The 23056-nt window shown below is 32.6% G+C and overlaps 3 protein-coding genes and 1 pseudogene across 4 annotated transcripts; all 4 read right to left on the minus strand.

The window, feature by feature from the left end:
* Positions 1–535: 535 nt before the first annotated feature.
* Positions 536–5217, minus strand: LOC110610993 (CASP-like protein 5B3). Of its 2 annotated transcripts, XM_021751079.2 has the most exons (4): positions 3053–5217; positions 993–1125; positions 775–871; positions 536–681 (listed from the first exon to the last, which is right to left on the minus strand). In XM_021751079.2, the coding sequence occupies exons 1-4, from the start codon at positions 3181–3183 to the stop codon at positions 677–679; spliced, it is 366 nt and encodes a 121-aa protein (XP_021606771.1). In that variant the 5' UTR covers positions 3184–5217; the 3' UTR covers positions 536–676. The 2 variants fall into 2 exon arrangements, with proteins under 2 accessions (XP_021606771.1, XP_021606769.1); XM_021751077.2 differs by having other exon boundaries at positions 536–871.
* Positions 5218–5364: 147 nt separating this feature from the next.
* LOC110610683 (1-aminocyclopropane-1-carboxylate oxidase homolog 3) lies at positions 5365–7247 on the minus strand. The gene is made up of 3 exons (XM_021750722.2): positions 6604–7247; positions 5969–6290; positions 5365–5807 (listed from the first exon to the last, which is right to left on the minus strand). Exons 1-3 carry the CDS (start codon positions 7140–7142, stop codon positions 5550–5552), a joined length of 1119 nt encoding a protein of 372 aa, XP_021606414.1. The 5' UTR covers positions 7143–7247; the 3' UTR covers positions 5365–5549.
* Positions 7248–7564: 317 nt separating this feature from the next.
* Positions 7565–9038, minus strand: LOC110612374 (annotated as a pseudogene).
* A 3970-nt stretch (positions 9039–13008) lies between these two features.
* Positions 13009–21533, minus strand: LOC110611678. Its single transcript, XM_021752067.2, has 6 exons — positions 20940–21533; positions 20532–20853; positions 20175–20440; positions 13963–14550; positions 13569–13890; positions 13009–13475 (listed from the first exon to the last, which is right to left on the minus strand). The coding sequence occupies exons 1-6, from the start codon at positions 21476–21478 to the stop codon at positions 13218–13220; spliced, it is 2295 nt and encodes a 764-aa protein (XP_021607759.1). The 5' UTR covers positions 21479–21533; the 3' UTR covers positions 13009–13217.
* Between the last annotated feature and the right edge of the window lie 1523 nt (positions 21534–23056).

Consider the following 23056-nt stretch of genomic DNA (forward strand, 5'->3'; position numbering starts at 1 on the left):
CTTTTTTGCCCATTGCAAGTGAGAACTCCTACTTGTACACGAAATATGCCTAATTTATCAAGTTGTGTAATTGCCTGCGATAGAATATGATGCCCTTCCAGTTTGTGCTTGTAGCTACCTATTGCGAGCTTTGTCAATTATACACAACAGAATTATACTTCTCATTAGTTTGACGCTAACCCCTTGTTTGGGAAGGAAGAAAGTGAGTGGAAAATAAAAGGTGGCATTTCATGGCATCCCATTTCTCTATCCGTTTTTTTTAAAATATAGCAAAACGTTTCTTGGCTGCACAAGATTCCAACTAGATAAAGATCAAGGTGACTCATAGATAATTAATTAAAGGGAGTAGGTGGGGTACACGACAGTTGAGCTTTTTAAATGTTATTTTTCATGGCAGGGTCGGTAATGATAGAGCCATTGAACTGAAAATTTGTGGTTACAACTTACAACCCTTTTCATTGAAGCATATGACAATTCCAGAAATGTTGTGAGAGTGTCATCAATTGGATACAAATGGCTTTCTCTTTACAGAAAATTGAAAAAAAAAAAAAAGAAATAATCCTAATGAATGAAAATGTGGAATATGGTTATGCTATTCTTGTTCTTTTTGTTTTGTATTGACATTGTAGAATGACGAAAATTTCTATGGCAGCCATTAGTACATTGAAGGAATTTTCTAACCTGCAGCCAGTAGCCATAGCATAATTAGAGATGATATTGCAATGCTTATCCAGCTCAAAAAGGCTAATGCAACTGACATTTGGTACTTCTCACATTCGCTCAAATAAGTACAAGGTCCGATGTCATGAAACAGTAGCACTGTGATGCCTGCCGACGCAGAAGCTGCTGCAAGAGACAGCAGTGCTGTTACCTGTTGAAAATGTTGTAAAACATATTGCTGTTAAAATGATAATCACATTAACATAGAATTGTTTCTGATTTAGTGGCTCAAAAAGGAATTAAGAACAGTGAAAGGTTTTATGGAGGCTGACCCAATCTCCCACTACGAAAAGGCTGACCAAGATAGAATTGTGGAGGACCTTCTTCTTCATCAAGGCATATGCATCTATTAATGCAAGTCCAAAGCTCCATATAACTTGCAAACCCATTGAAGCTATGAGGTAGCTGTCAAAAAAAAAAGAAATCCTACATTAGGGCTTTGGATTTGTATTCTACGAGTTATTACAGGTCTTGCGGAGAAAAAAAAAAGGACGGGTATAACTGGTAATAAGTTCAGTGGAGCCAGAGTACTGATTCAGTTAATCTGATAATGTTATATACTTTTAAAACTTTTCTTGCAATAGATGCTCATTGGTGCAGTGATTTTAAAGATACAGTTTTAAAGCCAATTTTTCTCACTGTCAATATGATTCAGCAATTGGTAAGTTATGCCTAAGAGCACCACAAACAGTTAACAAAATAAGATGAAGATCACCAGCACAAAGTAAAATTCAATGCATTAAAGATAGGATGGCACAGAAACAAAGACCACGCCAAAGTTTCAAAGGATTATAAGGACATAACAGCATAACTGAAGAGGAAAAGAAGGTCCTTTTAAAATCCCATGAGAAGTCAGAAAGCATCAAATAAGAATCAACAAGGAAACATGCAGACACTAAGTGCATATCCAACAGAACTTCAACTGTATGGAGCTGATATTGTTAAGTATAAAAATTCTTGTGTTAAACCATTTAGTTTGCGTGCACTCAATTAAATTTGTGATGAGAGCTGCTAATGGTATGTGATTAGGAGAAACAGTGTTGGCTAATCATTCAATGTGTTGAAAACACAACTAATTGTCATAAAAGCAAACTGGACATGCATTTAAATGATCAAAAGCAGCAGCTGTATTCCACATTATTTGCTACTTTGGCCTAGAGTTTTTGGCATCCTCTTTGCTTTCTTCTGAACTTAGTGAATCATTACAATTAGGTTCAAGACATAAGAATGCTGGTACAGTGCAGGCATGTTTATTTCAAGGCTTCAGTATGCTAAAAGTTAACAGAAAGTACTACTGAAACTCAAAATACCCGACTCATGATGAACTTTGTCCCACTCTAGACTGTAGAAATTTCATGATAAAATTTTCCTTATTTCACTAAGCAGATTATGAAACAACATGGACGAATGTTGACACTAGTTTGTTCTACCCAAAAAGAATTTGAACCAACAAGGTCAAATATACACCAGATGGCACCTGCACACCCATAAAATCAATATGAGCTTTGTTAAACAATGGCATATCCATATACAAAATGGAAACAGTCCCAAGTAGAATGTCAAAGAATTTGGAAGCAGAACATCAACTTCAACAAGATCTACCAAGCGTCTAAACACACACACAAACCATTGGAATCTAAAATCTCCAATTTGCAAGGCTATTAGAAACACAGAGTGATAAGTGCTAACCAATTCATTCATGTTGTAACTGTACAACCCTAATTCTTTATTTAACATTATTCATTTTACAAGAAAAGAATTTAAATGAATTCTTACAAAATTGTACAAGATTTTATCTTCTTTCAAATTGAAATTTTTTTTAAGTTAAAAGAAGAATAATTCTTCCATTCCAAACGAGAGAATTGTTAAAAAAGAAATTAATTGAATTGTCTTGGGAAATTCTTCATTGCAAACAGGGGTAGACAAGATAAACAGTAAATCATTTGGTTGCTGCCATAAAAGATTTAAGTCAGAGTCCCTGCCAAAATTTCAAGTTAACAGTTGATTCATAATTTTTTCATAACAAATATCAAAAGTGCTTCGAGATGAAGTTAATTCTACTTTATCTTACGGTATAAAACATAATCATGGCAATAATTATGCATCTTAAATCATACCAGAATGGTTACTGAAACCTCGAAGCCTAGATTGTGCTGCAGATTGCTAGAATCAATTTCTTTTTTAATATAGTATTAGCTTTTAAGTTTAAGAGTTCAAACTTCGATCCTAATGATCCGTAGTTAATGCAGCACAACTGAATTACGAAGCAGCTGAAAACATTGCAGAGGAAATATTGATAGAGCTATAAAAAGATGGCCAAGATAAATGATACCAGAAAGCAGTGAAATTGAAGAAGTTGGTCGTGGTGGCCATGGCAGTGATTGAGCCGGCTGCAAAAATACACTGTGAAATCCTCAAAGCAAGAGCAGTCAATGTCCCTGGAGTCCCAGCAAAATCCTTCATTTTTCCCCCTTGTGCGGCCTCCACCAAACCCAGCAAAAAATTCAGCTACCTAATTGATACATGAAATTTCCCATCTCCCAAAATCACCAGAACCAGAAAATCAAAGACCTTTTCAACTCCAAAGAACAATCTTTACTGAGATTTATGCAAGAAAAACATTAAGGAGTAGAAAAAGAGATGCCCAGAAAATCGATAACGGTGGAAGAAAAAACAAATATTTCTGGAACTAGAAAACTGTAAGCAACTAAAAAGATGAAAGATATATATATATATATATATATATATATATATAGAGAGAGAGAGAGAGAGAGAGAGAGAGAGAGAGAGAGAGAGAGGACATGGAAAAGGTTGAAGGCAGAGATGATTATATATGTATAATGGGGACAGGTGAAACAAAGCAAAATGTTGAGAGACTTCGAAAGCAGAATATAAAATTAAAAAATAGAAGTAGAAATCTTTTTAGGTATCAAGAGTCAACTTGCATGAGCTGATCTACGTACATTACCTGGATGAGTAAAGAGTTCTGTCTTGTTTTGTAGATTCTGTTTTCTACTCCATTTTCGGTCTGTTTCAAACTTATGTTCTTCATAATTTATATTCCTTAATTTAGTAATTTCAGTCATCTTCATTTTTTCCCCTTTACTTCTGGAGCTATTTTAAGGATTTAACTTTCATAAATTAAATTAAGAGTGCTTGCAATAATTTATGAAAATTAGCATAATTTATAAAATAAATTTAAAATTTTAAAATTAAACAAATAGAATATAGTAAATATTTAAAACATATATTAATTTATAAGATCAGTACTTATAGATACTAAAATGGTAAACTCGTAATATTAGCTTATTTTTTAGCTTATAAGATCAAAATAAGGTTAGTTATAAGATATGTAAACAAACATGACTTTGTCGCTATATGAATAATTTTGCAACAAAATTAAATTCCAATTAATTAAAAAATCTCATTTAATCTTGTTATGTTTTTTTTCTCGCATATAATATTTTGAATTTTAACAATATCCATAGCTGCAAAATTACTTAACTTTGGATTATTATTATTTTTTTGTTTGAGAATAGAAATTAATTAGAGTTGAAAATGCTTAAAAAAAGAAGAAGAAAACATCATGTTTTTCTGATTTGTGATGGTTGATGATATCTCATCATGGAACCAACCGCTCCCGCATTTGTCGCCAGCAAATTGGGGGTGGTTCATCCAGCTTCCTTTCTCTTTACGCACCCACTTTCGCCATTTCCTTTTCATTACCATAACCTCACACTAACATTTTCACCCGAAAAAAAAAAAAAAACTCTATTCCTTAATTTTATAATATTTTAAGTAACTTAACTTTTATACTGAAATTGAGCAGAATATAATTTTAACTAAAAAAATTAATTTAATTTTCAATATAAATTATTCGAATCAGACTAGTATTTTGTTTCCTTTTTCAATTTAATTATATGTTAAAAAGAAAAAAATTTCTTAAAACTACTTAAAAAATTTACTCAAGACATATAAATTAATTTATACACCCAATCAATAAAATGTTAAATTTTTTTTTATGAAAACTCTTTTAACTTTAAATTACGTATTAAAATTAATTATATTGGACATGTATATACCACACAACCGTGTAAGAATTTCCCAAATCTTTGTTTGTCATGTTTTCCTTACTCCTAACTTCTCTTTGTGCTCTCTGACATCTCACGTTGCTATCGTTAATTCCTTTTCCTGGCCGCCACCTTTAATCTCATGTCGATGGAAAGATCCAAACCATGGTTCTATCTTTTGATCGCAAGAACCATCTGCTCACCTAACAAATGATATCGTCTTCGATTTCCCTTATGTCGCGCTTCACCCATATGCTCCTAAATTCACTGTTGACTAGCCTTGACTACACAGATGATGGTCTTTGCGCCAGATGGTCAGACCAAGATGAGATGAATTCTCGTGTCTCAACAATTGACATTGACCCTATGACCCATATACAAGTTCTTTCTCTTTGTAAATAGTAGATTATCATTCTATCATTGGCTGAATGTTGATTGTAAATTGATTGTAATTTTGTGATTTGTTCGTCGATGGAATGACAATTCCTATGTAAGACTATGACAAATTAACTCCCCAGGAAGTGAAAATAAAGCATTGGCCCATTTGGCCTACGAACTCAGACATACCAATTAATTAATCTATGAATTGGAGCATTCCATCTTATTGAAAACTTTTTCCAAAAACATCAATGCTACAAATGACATTTAATATCTGAAAACAAGTTCATCTTCTGAACTCATGCATTCCTATCAGTAGCAACATAAATTAACATTTCGTAAGGACTAGAGATGAGGGCAACGTAACCTTGTATGGTGCAGCTACTTTTGTAGCTTGAAATGTGTAAGAGCAGAATTCCCATCAAGTCCTTTTGAATCATAGTAGGCAATAAAATCTTTCACAGTGGTTTCACCATATATTGGAGGATTTTCTTCAGACAGTAACTCCTTGATTGGGCCATACGTCCTTGTTGATGGGTAAAGATGTGGAGTGAAAAAGCAGGCTATGGAAACTCTGGGACCAGTACGATTTGCCAATACCCTGTGCTCCACACTCTTGAACTTGTCATTTGATATCAGCTGAAATCACACAAGAATCGTATTAAAGAAGTTCATTAACATAACTAAGTTCAACTTGTTACTTTGTTTAACAATGATGGGATAAACAAGAACAAATGTACATAGCAAAATTATGAAAGTTTGGCCCTCATTCAAAGGAATCCAATTCTGGAAGGGCTTGCCTGTGAAAGATCTCCAATGTTTACCACAAGAGCTCCATCCACAGGAGGAACATCAATCCAACAATTCTGATGAAAAATTTGGAGTCCACCAATATGGTCTTGGAGTAGTATAGTAAGGAAATCAGGGTCAGAATGTTTGGTGGTGCCCATTGTCAACTGTGGTTCAGGGCATGCTGGATAGTAGTGACTCAGTAGAGCATGCCCTTTTGCACAATCCATCTCTTTCAGATAGTCAGGGTCGAGCCCAAGTGCCTCGGATAGTAATTCAAACAAAACTGTGCCTAATTTGTGGACTTGTTTTGAGTACTCCATTATAGGGTCTCTGCAAACTCAATAAGAGATGCAAATTACTAGATTCAGATGATATCCAGTTTTAGTGAAAGTTCCAGCTTTTCACAGTGAAAGAACTGAACTCTTCTTTCAACAGAAACCCATAAAGTTCAGACAAAATGGATATGAACCAGCTTAAACATACTTTCACCTTTAACTTAAAGCACAAAATTGAACAATTTGCTGCTTATCCTCTAAATTTGTGATTCCTTTGAGTTGGAATTTTGCTAAACAGAGTCCTATCATCAACTGAAAATGTGCAACTACAAGCAAATAAATGAGCAACCCAATATGAATTAAATTACCTGCAAACAAGAGGCAACTCTTGTGGGTCGAGTGACTCAGGTCCCATCACACAAAACAAAGTATCCCTCCAATTAGCGTACTTTGATTCGTACAGATCAAAATTACTCCCATACTTCACCTTCTTCATCAATTCTCTGGTATAGTACTTCTCCTTTACCTCCCTTGGCAACTCGTGGAACCCACGTGCCGCCGCCAACATCCCTTCGAGCACCCGATTGCGCACCCCATGGTTCACTACCTGGAAAAACCCCACCTCCTCCGCGGCCCTCAGGATTCCATCAACCGCTTCCGAGCGCCTGCTCTCCATGTTTGCCAGGTCGACAACTGGAACAACAAAGTGGGCGTTGACGTGCTCGTTTGACATGTAGTAGCCGGCGGCCAGTTCCTCAGGTGGGCGGATGAAAATTCGTGGGACACTAGTAATGCCGGCATCGACAAGACCTTTGACACCGGATTTTGACTCGTCGAATGATTTGAGTTCTTGGTAGCGGTCGTAGGTAGTGGAAATTCCGGTGAAGGAATCTCCGGTGAGCACCATTTTTATTACCAACTCTTTTTATTATTATTTTCGCCCAAGGCTAGCGGTTTGTCAGGACACTTGCGTGGACCAGTTTTGAGGAAGAAAAGAAAAGAAACAGCGGAAGAGTAGCCAATCCATATGCTGTCATTATTTAAACTTTATTTTTAATTAATAAAATATTTTCCCATTAAAAATTTATACAATTTCGATTATCTTTAATCTAAAATCAATTATTGAGATTTATTTCTGCAATGTTGGTTTATAATACTATTTTAAAAATTGCAAATATTAGTATTCAAAAGTTGTTTTTCTGCCATCTCATATTTAAAATATTATTCAAAGTTTATTACCATTTTATATTAATATATTTAATTTTAATTTCCAGGTACACTTTATTTTTTTTCTTAATTTTATTAATTTAAGTTTAAATTACGGATTGTTAATATCACTTGTAATTTATATGATTAAATTAAAAATAATATTAAATTATTAATACAATACTCTAGTTATTTGGAGCAGAACACATACGCACAACGACAATACCAGAAAAAAAATTCATGTTCAACAGGCATTACTTGTTTAACTTTGGGCATAGAGGACATTGCCAATTTCACAGCTTTAAATGTTCCAGTCTGGAAACCCCATCATTTCCCCTCAAGTGTTTGAGTTGTATCAAGTCCTTCACGGAGGTTTCCCGGTACACCGGAGGGTTCTCCTCTGATAGCAACTCCCTTATAGGGCCGTACACCCTCGACGTCTCCGGCCAAAGATGTTGCCTGAAGAAACATGCCACTGAAGTTCTTGGACCAACATTCATGGCTAATACCCTATGGTTGGCGCTAATAAATTTACCATTGGAGATTAGCTGCAAAAAGACATGGAGAAATCTAATAAAGTTAATGGTTGGTTCCATGAAATATAAACAAGCTTGAGCCAAATGGACTTGCCTGTAACAAATCTCCCACATTTACCACTAAAGCTCCAGGCACTGAGGTAACATCAATCCATCTATTTTTGTGGAGGAATTGGAGGCCACCAATTTGGTCTTGTAAAAGTAAAGTCAGGAAGCTACTGTCACTATGTCTTGTGCAGCCCATGGTCAGTTCTGGCTCAGGACATGCTGGGTAGCAATGACCAAGGACATAGAGTCCTTCTGCACAACCCATGTCTATCAGGTGATTGGGCTTCAGCCCCAGAGATTCTGCTAACAATTGGAAAAGAATCACTCCTATTTTCATAATTCTGCTGGTGTAATCAATTATTATGTCCCTGCAGATAAACCATTCATTAACTTAGCACCATTAATATTTCTAAGACAAAGAAGGGAAAATTTGAGAAGAAAATACTAGAGTGGTGGTGATTTAGCTTGCCTGCATATTGAAGGCAAAACTTCAGAATTTGGAGGATTTGGTGCCATAACACAGGTCAAAGTATCCCTCCAACTAGCTGCTGATACCTGATACAAATCAAAATTGGAATTGTACAGCACTTTTCTCGTGTAATCACGAGAATAAAACTCTTTTTTCGCTTCAGCTTCTTGATAATGAAATCTATGTATCCCATTAATCATCTCCTCCAAAATGCTCATTGGGATACCATGATTAATCACCTGAAAGAAACCCCAATTCTCACAGGCAATTTTAAGCTGTGCAATGATGTTAGCCTGGAGTCTTGGGTCCATATCGAAACCTTGCATGTCTATGACAGGAATGCTGAAGTTGGGTTCATCGGAACCTGACGTATCATCAAGCAGGGCTGGCCGCTCCTGATGAATGAATATGCGAGGGATTTTGGTCACCCCAGAATCTACAAGCCCCTTCACGCCAGCTTTTGTGTCGTCAAAATTCTTCAGTTCACTTTCCCAGTCAGAATCATGTTTGCTTCCTGTTCGTATTTGGCCTTCCATATGTTCATTCCCAAGAAAAATCTGAAGAATATCACTTCTCAAGGCTTTGATATTGAAATCTCTGAATCTTTATGTACAGAAGTTAAGGATAAACGGGTGAAAAAACTCGATCCCCGTGCCTAACAGAAAAACAAACTAAAAGAGTTTGCTAATCCACTCTTGCTACAAGAGTGTAATGATCAAACAACTAAACTTTAATTGTGTCAGATAAATTTTATTTCCAACGTTATTACAGAAAAGCAATCCCTTCTTTAGTTTAAACTAGAAATAACAGAGACGTCTCCAAATGCGCCACTTCTCCTTGTCAGCTATGCCGCGTGTGTGCCTGCCAATTCCACTAACGCTCTCATGCATAACAGCAGGGTACACTCATCGAGGTTTAGAATGGACGTATTCGTATTAAGTTTTTCCGAATATCAATAAAATAAAATCTCTATTTAAACAAAAAAAAAAAAACACCAAAGCCTTAGTCTCAAACTAGTTGGATCAGCTACATGGATCATTTTTCATCCTTCAATTTTGCCTGAAACAAAATCCTTATCAAAAAATTGATATATATTAATATTAGATAATATGAATTGCATTTGAAATTAATTTAAACAAGACTACTGCAATGATTTTCAGCGTTCTTCACTTGCATCTATTTCTAAGGTCAAGTTTCCAAAATGAAAGCCTAATCCCATTCAAAATTCAAATAAAACTTTTGTAATTATTCATTATCAACCAAACAACCAATATTCATTATGAAAAATTAATTGGAAGTATAAATATCCAAGGAATAGTTAATCCACATCAAGTTGACTAAGTTTATCCTTATTGTGATTATTCTGAAGAATACTTTACAAAATATTAGATTCACTCTTAGTCTTTTATATCAACGCCCATATGTTATTTTATTATTTTATTTATCATGTCTATCCAAGCGGTAGATTAAAGAGATTACTAGTGTAGAGAATATACAAAAATGGAAAAATTTTATGTAACACAGAACTTTCACTAATATGACTAGTTTATTTTGAAACCATAATATATCATTCTCCAGTAATTTAATTAATTAAACATAAATATATATTATAATAAAATTTATAAATTTAACAGTAACTATAATTTTATTACAAAATACTTATCGCTATAATTTTGTAACTAATAATAAATTATTGACACAAATTTATAAACAATACTTTACATTTTTTTAGCAGTAACATTTTGGTGTTTTCTTCCGAGCTCTTTTTTTTTCTTTCCGAACATTTTGATCTCTCACATCTTCTGAATTTTTTTGTTTTTAGTCTGCTTACGAGTATTTTGCTCTCATACATTTTTCGGACATTTTTGCTTTTAGTCCATTTTTAAACATTTTGCTCTCACACATCTTCCAGGCCTTTCTACCCTTAGTCTGTTTTTAAACATTTTGCTCTCGTGCATTTTCTGAATATTTTTTACCCTTAGTCTACTTTCAAGAATTTTGCTCCTCATCGTCCAAACTCTTTGGCTCACTGGTCTACTTTTGAACTTCTTTAGCCCTGATTCTTTTTCTGAGGATTTAGGCTCATGGCCTTACCTTTATTTATAGAATTTATCTGCAAAGTAAAAGTTTGCACAAAGTATGTGTAGCGAGAATGCATACTGTCAATTGAATAATATTTACTAATGAACATTGTATCGTAGTAGATACTTAGCTCCATGGTTTGGGCACTTTGGCCTTTCTTGGCGTTTTCGAGATTTAGACTCGTGGTTTTACTGGCGATTTTGAAAATTCAGACTCGTTGTCTTACTAGCGATTTTTGAGATTCAGGTTCATGGCCTTACTAGCGATTTCAAAGATTCAAGCTCGTGGCACTACTGGCGATTTTCGAAATTCAAGGTTGTGACCTTACTGGCTATTTTCGAGTCATGGCTCTACTGGCGATTTTAGAGATTTAGGCTCATGCCCTCACTGGCAATTTCAAAGATTTAGACTTGTACCTTACTGGCGATTTCGAGCTTATTAGCTTTTATATTTCTTCTAAATTTTTTATGCAAAATAAAGGCTTGCACAAATTATATGTAACGAGAATGCTCACTGTTAATTTAATAATCATATTTGTCAATAAATATTGTGGTGTACAAGATACTTAGCTTCAAGTTGGCTTTTGGGTTCTTAACCCTGGTTATCTGTCTGAGCACTTTTCGCTCTCCGTACTCTTTCGGGCTTTTTAGCCCTAATTAGCTCTTTGGTTTGCTAGTTGACTTATGGGCTCTTTAACCCTGACTCTCTTTCTGCGCACTTTTACTTTTGTACATTTTCCAGGCTCTTTTAGCCCTAGACTCTCTTTCGAGCATTTTTTCTCTTCCATTGCTTTCAAACATTTTTGCTCTTCCATTTCTTTCGAGCTTTTTGCCCTTTTGCATCTTCTAAACTTTTAGCCCATTTTTCCCTTGGGTGATTTCCAAGCTCTTAGCCCTATTCTCCCGAGTGTTTTTTTTCTTGGTGATTTCTGGGCTCTTAGTCCTAATTTCTACCCTTTCTCTTGCTTTTGAATTTTTCTGTAAAATAAAGGCTTGTGCAAAATATATGTAACAAGAATGCTCGTTGTTAATTAAACAGCAAGTTACTTGGCTTAATATTTCATCTAAATGCAAATATTAATTTTGTCCAACTATATCATCTTGTATAATTCAAAAGAATTCAGTAAATGATGTTTCTCATGCATAAATCACTTCACAGCTTTCAAATCACACAGCAGCATGCTTTGAATAAATAATCATTTTCTTAGTGAACTCATGCTAATAATAATCACAAATGAGAGCCTTTTAAACTACTTTAGTATACTATCATATTTGGGTTCATATACACAAGGTTTTTATCTAAAATTGTAAATTTGGTGACTAGTTCATGATAGCAAAAATACTTTGAGCTAAGGAAAGTAACTGAACAGCTTGGATAACTCGTGCACATCACCTCTCTTCCATGATTGATGGATCGCCTTTGTGTTGCTCTTTCTTCTCATATCAGCATCTTCCTCTATCTGATTTTCACCGTGTGTCTTTTAGATGTAATTGGTGATTCTTGAGTCTTTCACCATCTCTCTTCCTTTTAGTATTTCTTGTTTTGGCTATTAGCTTTTCTTGATTTGCCATGTGCATCTCAATAGATTTTGTTTGTAAACTCCGGCTATAGGATAGTCTCTTTCATTTTCCATAGACGGCGCCACTTGATGAACTGAGATCCAGCAGACACCTGGACAACAGCTTGATTCAATAGTTTATCATTAATCCATGATTGATCTCATTAGATCCCTCAATATTTGATATTGAGGAAGGAGACCTGTAAAATAGAAGATGGTAAGGGGTCCATCGGGAATACCACCAGTGGAGATCCTCTGACGCTCAAGTTAGATCAAGAATTATTTGAAATTCATTCATATAATGAGAAAATAAATAATAAAGCACTCTAAAGGAATTTCTAGAGGGTCTGTATTTTGAGGGTTCTTTTGTGAGTATATGAGAGAGAGATTAACTTTGAGAGAGCTAATCTTAAAGAGAGAAAATCTCTCGAGAGAGTCTCTCCAGAGAGGTTGGTTCAGGGATATTTGTACCACCAATTTCTTGCCTTATGTCTCATCAAATTGGATGGTGGCGAGTTGTGGCACCAGTAGTTGACTAATCAATACAGAACTGTTTTGCCCATATCTTTTGGCAGGCAGCCTTTTTCTGCACATGCATTTAATACTTCAGAGAGAGGATTACAGGGGTCGACTATCACATTGGAGGTCGACACCTTACTCTAGTTCCATTATGTTGTGCCCGACTCATCCAACCTATACAAAAGCAAGTTCTTTTTGTTTATTGAGGTCGATTGTTCCTATATTTAATTGCTTTGTTAGCGGTACAAGTCTTTCCGTATTCTATATATAGGTGTTACGATTTAACATGTCCTATCTTTTATATGTTATCAACTAGTGCAATCAAAAGATAATGCGTCTATGTTTACACATGATGGATAAGTGCAATGTATCATATATAGATCTAAATTTCAGATGTCAATAGCATCTGTTGGGAGAAAAAAAAATAAAGAGAGAAATAATGGGGAGAGACAAGACGCATCCACTGTCCAGGCTGCTGAGTATGGAAGTGTTAGCATAGGGAGAAAAGCATTAACCATGAACCATGATGAGTACCGACTTACTTAAATGTCTCCAGCCAACAGTTCAAAGCTTTAAATGGTCCAGTCTAGAGTTCCAATCAAACCCTTTTGAATAGATTTTTGTGAGAAAATCTTTTATAGTGGTTTCTCGATATATTGGGGGATTTTCTTCTGACAGCAACTCCTTAATGGGTCCAAACACCGTGGACGAAGCTCCTTTCTCAATGTGCGTTCTGAAAAAACAACCTACTGAGATTCTTGGGCCGGCTTTTTTTGCCAGTACTCTATGATACACGCTTTTGAACATGCCATTGGTGATTAGCTGCAAAAGCAACACATGAACACTATTTAATTAGATAATATTCATTTTTTTATTAGCATGCAGCACCTAAATTCAATGTAAAAGAAGGCTTGCCTGTGACATGTCTCCCAAGTTAATTACTAGAGCACCTGAAATTGGAGTAACATCAACCCATTCATCTTTATGGAGGACTTGAAGGCCGCCCAATTGATCTTGTAAGAGAATTGAAAGGAAGGCAAGATCTGTGTGCTTGCGGACGCCCAATGTCAAGGATGGTTCAGGGCATGCTGGGTAGTAATTGCCAGTAAAATAAAGTCCCTCTGCGCACCCCATATTTTTCAAGTGGTTGGGATTAAGTCCAACAGCTTCAGATAGCAATTCCAATATGGTTAATCCTAATTGCATCGCTTTGTTTGAGTACTTAACCATTACATCTCTGCATGCAAAAGCAGAATATCAGATTATGGTACATGCATGAGAAATACAAGTAACTTGATCAACCACATACCTGCAAACCGGAGGCAACTCTTCAGGATTGGGAGCATGAGGAACCATAAGACAGTACAGTGAATCCCTCCAAGTAGCTGCCTCGGCTTGGTAGAAATCAAAGTTGGTATTATAAATCACATTCCTTGTCTCATCCCGTGTGAAGAAGTGTTTCTTCACCTCATTGTCTTGCTCATGAAATCTTCGCATCCCATCAATCATATCATCCAAAAGGGATACTGGAATTCCATGATTTATTACCTGGAAAAAACCCCATTTCTCGCTGGCATCTCTAACCTCGTCAATTACATTTCTGCGAAGGCTTGGATCTCTACCGATGCCTTCGAAATCAATGATAGGTATGCTGTATTTATGGGGACCTGCACAAGGGTTGTCGTTGATCTTAGATTGATCATGGATAAAAATCCGGGGAATCTTTGTAATTCCAGCATCTATAAGGCCCTTAACGCCGGCCCTTGTTTCGTCGAAGGCCTTTAGTTGAGCTTGCCTGTCGTAGTCACATTCCAGCTTTTGAAAATTGCCTGAAGGGGTATCCATGATCTCTTGCCCCCAGCTACCAACTGCTGTTGTAATAGTAAGTTTTATGTATCTTCAGGTTTTTTTATATAATTATTTTAATAATTTTAGAACAAGTTATATAAACTTAATACATTTTCCATCCTCACCGTGAGCCGCGTATCATGCTTGACACGTGACAGCTCCAAATTCCAAAATATGCTCGAGCTGGTAAAAGATCATTCAAATTTATGGGAGAAAAAAAAATTAAAATTGCACTACATCTCAGATTTCTTTTTCTTTTTTGTTCATGGACAATTATTGAATTTGAAATATAAATAAATAAATCTCATTTACTTTTATTTTATGGACCTAGATAAGATTTGTGAAATGAAAAATACTAAAGACAAATAGAAACCCTGGCACCCTGCCACTCCAATTATAAAATAATCAATAAACAAGCTTGGAACCTGGACAATCCATATCTGCAACTGAATCTGATAAACATTAACTGTCAAATGTAAGACAAGACATTCAATAGCATTGAACCTGAATATCAAGTACAATTATATACACAAAACATCTTAGCTCCGAAGGAAAAATTAGAAGAGGAAACTATACGCAAGTGTGCAAGAGGAACTACAAAAAGATCAGAGCTTTTAACAGATAGCGTAAGATAAATTATGTAAACCGTGTTGTGATCAATTAAAGATCAAAACAGTTCCAAATTCTTAACAGTATTTCAAATTTCCACAACAAAAGAAACCCTGTTTGGGGTTACAGATCTTCTTCAACATAAAATCAATCAAACTGAATCAAGTCTAACAAAATAACCCAGAAGAGAAAAAGCAAAACAAACACAATACTCATTTAGAATTAAAGAAAGAAGCAGAGGATCAGATGCCAAAGGCCAAAGACCACAAATCCAAAATACCCAGGAGAAAAAAACAAGAACAGTAACAGTAACAGTAACAGTAACCGTAACAGTAACAGATAAACATAGTAATCAGTATAGAGAAGTTCTCAAAAACTACGGGCTGAGATTGGAAGGGGCGCGCGTGAAGTTACCTGAGAAGAAGAGGAAGGGGAAGAGGAAGATGAGAAGAAAGAGAATTTTGCACAAATAGTGTTGTACTATGAGATTGAGATGGAGCTAACGTAGCCACGTAGGGGATATAATTTTTAATTTAAACTTTCTTTTTAATTATTAGAACTCCATAAAATGATTATTCATTCATAAAGAATATTTTTTAAATAAAATTACATATTATAAAATACTAATTAATTTCCAAAGAAAAAGATACTACACCTAACTAAATGAATTATTAAAAACTTAATTTAAATATAAAATAAATTTAATATACTTAATAACAGAGTTCTGCATAATGTATTGACTCCAATTAAAGTTGATGATTTGATGTGTTTAATAACAGAGTTCTGCAGTATGTATGTGTAGACTCAAATTAAAATTGATGATAAGGAAAAAAAAAAAGCTTTCTATTTTCAAGAGGGTGAATTGTACGCTTAGAACTCATTCACTCAATTTATAAGCAAAAGAGAATATTACAGTGAAATGATATGAAATATCAAATTCAAGGAAATAATATGATTATATCATGGTTATGCATTCACAAACTTTTAATATTAACATAAATATTCATATACATTTATTATCTAAAAATTATAATTTTTTGATTAATTTTTTATCAAGTGTTCAAATCTATACTCGTTTGAGAATCAATCAAAAAGTTACTCGAATCTCTTTTCAGAAGAAAAGTGGAATTCATATATTCAGGAGAGTATCAAACGGGCTGAAGTTGTGGCAGTGAGCATGAAACGGGAGGGCGCAACGGTGAGATATTGCAGAGGAGAGTGTCCGTGGGTAGATGTATGAAAAGACCCTAAAATAGTTGGAAAGGGAGAAGAGAGAAATAGGATACGGGCTGAAACTGTTAGCATGAAATAGATTTTAGAAGGCGAGGGTGAGAAATTGCAGAGGAGAATGCTGATGAATAGACGCATACAAAAACATGACTATCCCATAGAGCGACGGCGAAACGGCCAGAAAAGGACCATGCATTGACGGGAAAAGAGGAGGTAAACAACGCTGAAATAGTCTCTCCATGAAATGATGTTGTTTTAGTGTGGAGAAAAGGCAGTAAACTGGATTGCGCCGTTTTGGTGCAGAAAAAAGACGGGTAAACTGGATAAAAAAATATTGTGTGTGGGCAAACATAAGGGCAATTTAAAAACTATAGGTTAATTAAGACAGATAGTAAAAGCATGTGAAAAAGATGCAATTTAAGGATAAAATAAAACACTATTCTCAATTACTATTGTTCACAGATAATAGCAATTGAGGACTGAGTTTTATTATATTATATATATATATATTAATCCATCAGGTGGAATAATCGGTCTCTGCAAGCGAACGGGTTGGATGAAAAGAGATTTATAATATGTATATATATATATATAGTAATGCTCAACTCTAAAATAAGTTATTCTAAAAAGTAATAAGTGGCTTTTTATTATATTTTGATATTTATTTATTTATTTTGCCTCAAATTTTTTATTACTATTAATTAATAGATAATTATTTATATTATTTTTTAAAAGAAAGTGACTTTTCATTCTACTAATGATAATAATAATTAATATATATTAAATACAATTTATTAGTCTTATTATCATTAATTAATATATCACCTTTTAATTTCTTAATATTTAAAATAATATATATGTGCACGTGAAAGAGGAAATTTATAACACTTCGAGGTTTAGTCTGGTGGAAAGTGCATCCTTGTAGCCTTGAGAGGTCTAAGGTTCGACTCCCCCAATTCCTATTTTAAAATTTTTAAAAAAAAATAAAGAAAATTTATAAAAAATTTTTAAATTTAAAATTAACAAGTAAAAATAATTAAAGACATATTGTAATTACTCGATTAAACCATAATTTTAATACATGTTATATTTATCTTTTAACTATATTTTACTCTTCTTTTTTTTTTTTGGTCTGAGGTAATAACCTTAATCGATGACTATAATATTGACATATTCTAAAATGATTATTTTAATTAAAATAATATATTTTTATTATTATTTAGTTAATTATTTTAAAAAATCATAATAAATAAATTAATAATTATTCATTAATTTTAGTTAATTATAATTTTTAAATTGTAAATTGTAAAAATTGAGTAATGGATGAGAGGAGAGCGAATATATATGGTCGTAAAGAATGTATATGGTGATGGTTAACCTGCAAACAGTTTGAGTGATTTTACTTAAATTAGAGTGAGAGATAGAGATGAAATAAACATCAAAATAATAATTACTAAAAAAATAAATAAATAATAATCTTGAGACAACAAAAAAAAGAAAAATAAATAAAAATTATAAAATGGAGAGCCTATGATAATTATAATAAAATTAAATATATTTTTTTTAATATTAATTAAAAAGTAATTTGAATATTATTTTTAATATTATTATAAAAATATTTTTGTTTATATATGCGTAATTAACAATATACCATATATATCAATTACAAAAGCTTTGTCATAAGCTCCTTTCATTATTAATAAAATAAATGATTAATTATGTTTTTTTTTTTGTTGGAAAATGATTAATAACGTCTTGTTGCATTTATGACTATTACATCCTTATTGTTATCTTGTAATTGGTAACCTTATTATACTCTCCCATACTGAATCCAACTTATCATAGAAAAGAGAAACTGAAACCCAAGCAATTAGAAAGGATCATAAATTATAATATATAATATATAATTTTAAAAATTTTATATAATTGAATTATCTTTTTCATGTTATTACCTTTTATATAATAAAAATATACAACTTTTTTATTTACTGTGCCATACAATTTAATATATTAATATTTATTTTGTGAGTATCAAATTTAGTTTTATATATGTATTTTAAAATAATTAATTAAATATCACTATTCAAAGTTTAATAAAAGTATAAATTTAAAGCATTTTTAATAATTTATTTATAAATATATAAAAGTATAATTATAATAAAATATTTTTTTAAAGCAAATATAAAAATATAATTATAATTTATTTATTTATATTAATAAAATTTTATCAAATATAAAGAAATATCATCCAAAATAGAGAGACGATTATACATGATAGATTCTCTAATCAAAATATGAGCAGATAGATAGAGTAGCATTACGACGAATCCATCTAACAGAAATATCATTTCTAAAATCTAATAAAAATTTACAATTATTCAAAATCAAACTTATGCATAAGGTAATTTGACAAAAATACTCTTCAAGTATCTGTCTAAACCCTGTATAAGATAATTTAGTAAAAATACTCCTCCTTCTTTCTCATCTCTCGAGCATAAATCATTCAAATCTCCTGAATAAAGTCACGAAAGAAAACTTCTACGAGATAGAGATTGAATAAGATTTAAAGGCTAATATCGTCGTTGTGATTTCGGAAACTTATAATAACTAGTAAACCTCCATTAAATATTATTTTCCGAAACAACCGAATCAATAAAATTTGAAAAAAAGCCAACCACAGAAACAGATCCATGACTCTTCCACATTAACGAAATGCCTCCTTCAAATCCTTGTCTATTGACCGAGAAGTAACCATTAAAATATAAAAAATTACGAAAAAATTCTATACGAAAACTAAGAGTTTTTGTTTATATCAAAAATAAAATATATGACTTGTAACTAGAAATCAAATCTTTCAATATAATAACTGTTTGAGAATTGCCGTCATAAATCTGCTAAAGAGGTCTGTATATTCTGAAAATTGATTGGATTGTATGCGAGAAACATCCTTACCATACAAAAATCATAAGTAACGATCGAAATATTTCTGGAACTCTTAATAGAGAGAACAATATCTTTTTATTTATCGATAGTCAATTGACGCAGACAGACTTTCATGAAAAACGAGAGAGAAAGAGAAAAATGTGAAAATATCGAATCATAAAAAGACTACAGACGAAAGTTTATGTCAAAAAGTAATATTCAATTATAATAAAATATTATCATTAATCTTATAATATTTATTTAATAATACATCAATTATGAATTGAATTTTAAAATCTTAATCTTTTATATAATTTAAAAACCTGTAGAATAACTATCTCTATCAGTGTCTTTTCTTTATTCAAAAAATTAATAAAATCGAAATATAATAATATTATAAATTCAAATAAAATTTATAGGGACCTGGTCAAAAGCTTGATATGGGACAAAGTAAGTAAACCTAGCTTCAACGATACCTATAAATAATGATAGGTCGCCTGCTGTGTCGTAGTGTTTGGCTGGTTTTCCGTCAAACCAATTCTTACTTATTTATTGCATTTGAAGTAGCTTTACTAAAAAATTTATTCAACTTGTTATTATAGGGCAGAGATAAACTTGTAAAATTAAATATTGAGTGCCGTGTTTGACTGTAAGTCCTTTTTATAATCTTATTATTCTTTTATTAAGTTCGAAGGATAATTTTATGTCTTAAGAGATTAAATTTTCAAATTCTAACATTTTTTTTTTTAATTTCTGATTAAGTGTTTCAAAGACAGAGTTGGACATGAACATGATACATGTCTGTTTATTACTGCTGCAGTTTATTGTAAAACAAGAGTAAACACATGAACATAGTGCAGCAGGGAGATTACATTGGAGAAAAAACACACAGCACTCGATACCCAAATTCACAATTTGAAATAATCGAGTCCAGTGCCAGTGATCCCATCAAGCCCTTTTGTGTAGGCTTGAGCAACATAATCTCTTACAGTAGTTTCTCTGTATATTGGAGGATTATCTTCCGACAGCAACTGCTTGATAGGTCCATAGAGTCTGGCGGATGACGCTGTCCCTTCCTCGAAATGGGTTCCGAAGAAACAAGCCACTGAGATTCTAGGTCCAACAGTTTTTGCTATTACTCTGTGATACACGCTTTTGAACTTATCATTGCTCATCATCTGCTCAAAAAAACATGAAAGCCAATGAGAAGATTCATTATTTTTGTATGCATAATTGAAAAAAAATATATTATTAGATGTTAAGAGTTGCCTGTAATAGATCTCCCAAATTTACGACTAGAGCTCCAGGAACAGGGGTAACATCAACCCATTGATCTTCATGCAGGACTTGAAGGCCACCAATTTGGTCTTGCAAGAGAATTGTAATGAACCCACTATCGCTATGCTTGTTAATGCCCAAAGTCAAGTCTGGTTCAGGGCATGCAGGGTAATAATGACCAGTGAAAAAAATTCCTTCTGCACATCCCAAATCTTTCAGCTGGTTGGAATCAAGTCCAAGACCTTCCGACAGTAATTCCAACAATGTCAGCCCCAAATTCCTTGCTTTGTTCAAGTAGTCGATAGTAATATCTCTGTAAATTGTAAACTAAATTGTGTTCATAGAGCATCAGAAAATCTAAATTGCTGTAGAGAAAATAAAAGGTTGCGTACAACATACCTGCACACTTCAGGCAATTCTTCAGGATTTGGTGGATTAGGAGCCATCGCACAATACAAGGAATCTCTCCAACTAGCTGCCTTAGTTTGGTAGAGATCAAAGTTGGAATTAAAGCTGACCTTTTTCTTTGTATCTCGTGAAAAGAACTGTTTTTTAACCTCAGTGTCTTGCTCGTGAAACTGACGGATCCCATCAACCATTCCATCCAAAACATCGCCTGGAATTCCATGATTGATCAATTGAAAGAAACCCCATTCCTGGCAGGCTTCTCCAAGTTGATCAATTATCTGCCTGCGAAGATTTGCATCTGTATGGACACCTTCCAAGTCTATAACTGGTATGCTGTGCTTGTTGTTACCCGCAGATGGCTTCTCACTGATCTTGCACTGATCATGGATGAATATCTTAGGGATCTTTGCCACTCCAGCATCTATCAGACCTTTTACACCAGTTTTTGAATCATCAAACGACTTCAATTCACTTCTCCTGTCATAATTTGAGTGAATTTCTGCTTCAAATTTGTCAAAACTTGTAGCCATCTTTCTGCCAAGGAACTGGAATTGTAGAGATGACTGTTGTGAATGATGAGTAATGTGATGAGTGAGCAATGTTATATAAATAAGAGGCCTCGTCCAGAGAAAACCAAGTCAAAAATAAATAAATAAATAAATAATTCAATTATTTGAACAAAGTCCGACTGGAAGCTGGTCAGTAGTGCCCATAGTTTAGTGCTGTCATAACTCAAAAGCAACCGAAATATTTTTTTTTTGCTTTTTTTCTAAATGCTGATGTCATATGGTTGTTGACCTTTATATAAAAAATAAAATAAATTAGTCCTAATGGTAAATAAAAAAATCAATAAATTACATACAATTACAACAAATATATATATATTTAAATTTAGGATAATATAAAAAAAAATCTCAAATTTTTATCATTTTTTTAACAAATTTATTCGGTCTATTATGCCATTTAAATTAATTATATCATCACCATTAACTATTTCGATTAAACTTCTTCCCATTTCCCTAAAACTCTCATTTTCATGATCATAAGGACTTTTAATTTAAATTTACTCAAAATTAGATAAAACTCAGAAATGAAAAATCTTAAACATCTAATCATTGCTTATTTCAAAAAAACAATTATTACTTATAATTTACTATTACATGCAATTCATAAAAATAATTTTTTTAAAAATATGTTTCAAATAAAATATATTTTATAAAAAATATTTTTTAAATGCAAATTATTTTCATAAAATAAATGAACTTAAGTAAATAGCTTTTTATGAATTTTGAACATTAACTACATGTAAATCTTTATGCTCGTTTCTAAAAAGTCCCACTTTTGCGAATTTAATTCTTCAAATAGGGGATTGATATTGTAAACTTTTTATTTCAGGATAAATAAAACTTAACTACATCAAGCCCTACCAACTTATTCTACAAAGAGAAGGAGAAAAAGAAAAAAAATAGTAATAATTGTTTTTCCTCTTTAAAAATAATAAACAGCTAATAAAAATAAATTGTAAATGATTTATTTATTAATGTTATAACATTTAAAATATGAATATTTTTTTTTGTAAATAAAATATATACAATATGGTCTTTATTACTATATATATCTTTTATACTTTAGAAATAAAAAGTATTTTTTAAAGATATAGTTATGTATTAAAAACTAACATTTATAATAAATAATAATTATCAAATTAAAATTTTAGTGTTATAAATAAAAATAATATAAAGAAAAACTTACTTTTTGTTGGGAGATCGAAATAAAAATAATATTTGATGCTAAACAAAATTTAAGAAAACCTACATCAATCTCTTATAGATTTATAATTCTATGTTAAAAGTTTTTTCTTTAATGAGGATTGGGAATTAAAAATTGGGGAGTAGAATTTGAGATATTTCATATTTACTCGGATGCACTTATCATTAGAATAAACCTATGAGTGTCAATGTTAAGATTTTAAAAATATTCTTTAAAAAGAAAAAAAAATCAATTTATTAATTAAAAAATAGCTAAAATTAATATATCTTATTATTTTTATAAATTATCTTTAGCATATAGCATTTGATATTTAAAAAAAAAACAATAATTGATAATCC

The sequence above is a fragment of the Manihot esculenta genome, chromosome 3 (genome assembly GCF_001659605.2).
Source record: "Manihot esculenta cultivar AM560-2 chromosome 3, M.esculenta_v8, whole genome shotgun sequence".
NCBI lineage: Eukaryota > Viridiplantae > Streptophyta > Magnoliopsida > Malpighiales > Euphorbiaceae > Manihot > Manihot esculenta.